General features: G+C 34.0%; 1 protein-coding gene across 1 annotated transcript in view; it reads right to left on the bottom strand.

Annotated features, from left to right (window-relative positions):
• Positions 1 to 4,311, bottom strand: part of LOC106475175 (collagen alpha chain CG42342-like) — a gene marked incomplete at its 3' end in the record, with an annotated part of 27,532 nt that extends 23,221 nt beyond the window's left edge. The window contains exons 1-2 of the mRNA XM_022379359.1: positions 4,218 to 4,311; positions 2,025 to 2,114 (exon numbers count right to left, since the gene is read on the bottom strand). Coding sequence (XP_022235067.1) covers positions 2,025 to 2,072 — 48 coding nt within the window. The remainder of the gene's footprint in view (positions 1 to 2,024; positions 2,115 to 4,217) is intronic.
• Positions 4,312 to 4,716: the final 405 nt, after the last annotated feature.

Raw genomic sequence — 4,716 nt, 5'->3', positions numbered from 1 at the left:
TATTAATACATGCATATATAAAGTAAAGGAAATAATTAAGGAAACATACAAGTGATACACATGTAGGAGCCACAAACAATGAGTAATGACAACTATATAATAAAATTTAATTATTAATAATACATGCATATATATAAAGTAAAGGAAATAATTAAGGAAACATACAAGTGATACACATGTAGGAGCCACAAACAATGAGTAATGACAACTATATAGTACATTTCATTATTATTAATACATGCATATATATAAAGTAAAGGAAATAATTAAGGAAACATACAAGTGATACATATGTAGGAGCCACAAACAATGAGTAATGACAACTATACAGTACATTTAATTATTATTAATACATGCATATATATAAAGTAAAGGAAATAATTAAGGAAACATACAAGTGATACACATGTAGTAATGACAACTAAATAGTAAGTTTAATTATTAACAAACCAAAATATTATCAGTTAAATTATAAAAGTGAATAAGTTGCACAATTTTCCATGTAAGCTCTTTACTTTACACAGAACATTACCCCTTGTTTTAGTGCTGCCCTACAATTTACCAGCGTATAATTGTGAAATGCACTTCCAAGTTACTACCTACAATTTTAGAAACAGTTTTTTGGTCATTTCTGACCTTCTTTTACATAAGCCATACAGCTTCAAGAATGTTCACATTTCATATTGGGACTTTGTACAGACAAAGCCATGGTTGCGAGTGTTCCATTGGACTCTTCACCTTCAAGATATTAATTATTTCATCACATTGCTGGCAGATTAAGTACCTGTCCAACGAGTTATGTTCCTGAAGAACTGGCATGATGGATTAGAATTGGCCTGCACATGTCAACAGTCAGAGAACCATCATTTCTCAAAATGTGGGGCATGCCCCCCCAGGAGGGGTACAAACAATTAGGGTAGAGTCAATAGTGCAAAATTAGGTATTTCAATATCTTTTTTTTTGTTTGTTAACGAAAATAATAAGTAATTACAACAACACACGTAGTATTATAATGCATATTCATGTATTATACATCAGCACTAAACTCATTTAAAAGTAAAGAGGGGGTGTAGAAAAAACCATATTTATTAAAGGGGGTGCATGGATGAGAAAAGTGTGGGGAATGGTGCTCTAAGCATTCCTGTGGCCAACTTACATTAAAACAGAGGCAGTAAAAAAGAAACAACAACTAGAGACAACACAGTGTCAGTAAAAAAAATATATGTAATGCTATGTTAAAAAAAATACATAAATTATTTTGGTTACTTGGAAATAACAGAAAATTCTGCATAAAAATACTTTGTACTTATTACAACAAAAACGATCTGTAAAACACTTTTCTGTTTTGGGGTATGTTTGAAAATTGGAAGAAATGTGCTATTAGAATGTAATAACCCAGCAAAAAAGTTGAACTTGTGGAAACAAGTGTGTTAATACACCAGCTACATCTTTGTAACAGTTTTTCATGACACAAAGAAATACATGCTTAAAGGCCATATGAAAAAAAATACTTCACATTTACGGTTACCAGTAACAGTTAAGGCTTTTATTTATGTATTGCTAAGTTAATTGAGTTAAGCCTAATGATTTAACTTTATGTATATTAAACTAACAATGCTGGACCTATGTCCTATCACACAAATCATTATGAAAGCAGCATAGATTTCACCATGTAGGATTACATGAAAATATTATAGAGTTTATCAAGATGTATTTAACTGCTGTTGTTTAGTCCTAGCTGTAATGCACCCCATCAAGCTTGGCATGAATAAAGGATTCTATCAAATATTCCATTTAAAAGCCAAAATCTCATAATAATCACAAAACAACTAATAATTTCATTCCTCCATGACTTGCCTTTTATAACTGAATAAGCAATTATTAGAGTATAGAAAAGCATGAAAGTTAATTTTTTCCTTAGCTGCTCATTAGTTATTTTTTTTTAGTGTAGTCCAAGGTTAGATTTTCATAATTATTGGGTAATTAAACAAGAGAAACAAAACAACAACAATGGAATTACTTACTGGAGGGCCTGGTAATCCAGGTGGCCCCATCAGACCAGGAGGTCCCATTTCTCCTTTATTACCTTTGTCCCCACTAGGTCCTGGTTGCCCCTTTTTATAAACAACGACATTGATCTCATGAAGCTTTAATTAATTACTTTATGGAAAACAATTGAAAGTATATGTGTTAATTTCGAAAAAGGATTTTGTATTGTTAAACATTTCATTGGTATTGGGGCATAAATATCAAGTTTTAAAAATCGTTAAACTTTAATTACCTAGAATAATACATTAATCACCAAACATTATATTTAGAGATACACACGACAGACTTGTAAAAATAGTAAACTCTATTATTACAAATTATTTTGTTAAAAATACAATAACTTATGAAACTATTAACTACAAAATATGATAAATAGTACACAGGTGAACTGAATAATGGAAACACCTGTTAACTTCTACCTTTAATTTACTAATAAGGGCTTCATCCTCCATGAGCAGATAAAAAAGCATTAGCACAACATGAAATTGATAAAATAGTGTGTTGTAGATCACTCTACAAGAAAATCAACATTAGTTTGTGACCAGTAAACATTTTTTTGGATCATGGTCTTGCTGGTCCCCAACCTCACCCCAGCTGTTTTTGATTCCTAGAAGAGTGGAACAGTTCATCCCATTTATTAGTGGTTTATAGATGGGTGGCCCCATTCATCCTAGCTGTTGTTGGTTCCTACATAGGTGTCCCCATTTATCCTAGCTGTTGCTGGTTTATAGATGAGTGGCCCCATTCATCCTAGCTGTTGCTGGTTTATAGATGAGTGGCCTCATTCATCCTAGCTGTTGTTGGTTCCTACATATGTGGCCTCATTCATCCTAGCTGTTGCTGGTTTATAGATGAGTGGCCTCATTCATCCTAGCTGTTGCTGGTTTATAGATGAGTGGCCCCATTCATCCTAGCTGTTGCTGGTTTATAGATGAGTGGCCTCATTCATCCTAGCTGTTGCTGGTTTATAGATGAGTGGCCTCATTCATCCTAGCTGCTGTTGGTTCCTACATAGGTGTCCCCATTTATCCTAGCTGTTACTGGTTCCTACATAGGTGTCCCCATTTATCCTAGCTGTTACTGGTTCCTATATGGGTGGCCCAATTCATCCTAGCTTTAGCTGGTTCCTACATGGGTGGCCCCATTCATCCTACTAATTGCTGGTTCCTACATGGGTGGCCTGATTCATCTTTGCAGTTATGAGACAATGACGTTTGACCATTCACTGAACAAAGCTTCTTCTAATTCTTGAAGTGATGTTGGTGGCCCAAAAAATTCTGCCTCAACAATTGGTTTAAAGAACTGACCACAGAGGCTCTATAACATTTACATCTGGTAACTGTGGTGGTCAAGTTATTTGACCAATCTTTCCCTCATGTTCTCTGAACCAATCTTTAACAATCTCAGCAATATAAACTGGTACATTGCCTTACAGAAACAGATAAGTTCTATTTGGGAATAAAGTGAATCCTCTCAGTGAGATCATAGGTTCTTAGCCATTCCAACAAAATGTCCTTGGAGCTTCTTTTTGTTTTGACAATACATAAAAATTCCTTTTGAAGGAAAAGTGTAAAAGATAATTAATCTGATCAAACCACATCGTTCTATTGAACTTTGGTCCAGTTTTTACATTCTTCACACAATTTTATCCTGGTTAGAGGTTTATATGAATGGCAGACCTACAAGGTAACCCATTCTGTTCACTTTCCCTCAAGTTGTTTGACAGTTGTTACTGGTAATGGTAACTTCTGACACTGTTAGTCTTTTGTTTATCCATCTCAACCTGTCAACTTACTTCTTTGACCACTATTAGGTTTGTCTGATGCAATTCTATATTTCAATATCCTTGCTGACGTAACTTTTGAATCGGGATACCTTCATTATTTTAGGTGGTCACTGAAAATCTATGCATACAACCATACCTTTTTCACAATCTGAAATATTTTCTGCTTGACATTTTTATAACCTTTCTCTTGAGAAAAAGAATATACTATTCACACACAAACAAATTCAAATATGCGGAATAACTCAACAAATAGTTGAATTACCATATGGCTAAATTTTCTCATTTTAGGAACACCAGAACTTGGAGTTAAGAAGGTGAAATGTCTGACCTCTTTAAATATTAAAATGTTGTTCACTGTTTATAACTAAAGGACAATACATACAGGTAGTCCTGGAGGTCCTTGTGGCCCTGACTCGCCATCCCTGCCATCAATCCCTGGTAACCCTGCTGGTCCAAATTCACCCTAGAAAGTAAGAAACTTTTAAGCAATTTAAAACAATTACATATTTAATTTTATTCAGCACTACTTGCAAAGAAAAAGTTACACAAGACTAAAAGTCAAAGTAATGTGATACAAGGTTACACAAGACTACAAGTCAAAGTAATGTGTTACATTGTTACACAAGACTACAAGTCAAAGTAACATGTTACATGGTTACATAAGACTACAAGTCAAAGTAATGTGTTACATGGTTACACAAGACTACAAGTCAAAGTAATGTGTTACATGGTTACACAAGACTACAAGTCAAAGTAATGTGTTACATGGTTACACAAGACTACAAGTCCAAGTAACGTGTTACAAGGTTACACAAGACTACAAGTCAGAGTAACTTCTACCTACCAGTAGCTGGTCAGTTAATATTAAACTGTTTAGAAGT

The sequence above is a fragment of the Limulus polyphemus genome, unplaced genomic scaffold (assembly GCF_000517525.1).
Source record: "Limulus polyphemus unplaced genomic scaffold, Limulus_polyphemus-2.1.2 Scaffold8181, whole genome shotgun sequence".
NCBI lineage: Eukaryota > Metazoa > Arthropoda > Merostomata > Xiphosura > Limulidae > Limulus > Limulus polyphemus.
This window is presented reverse-complemented; position numbering and strand designations above follow the sequence as displayed.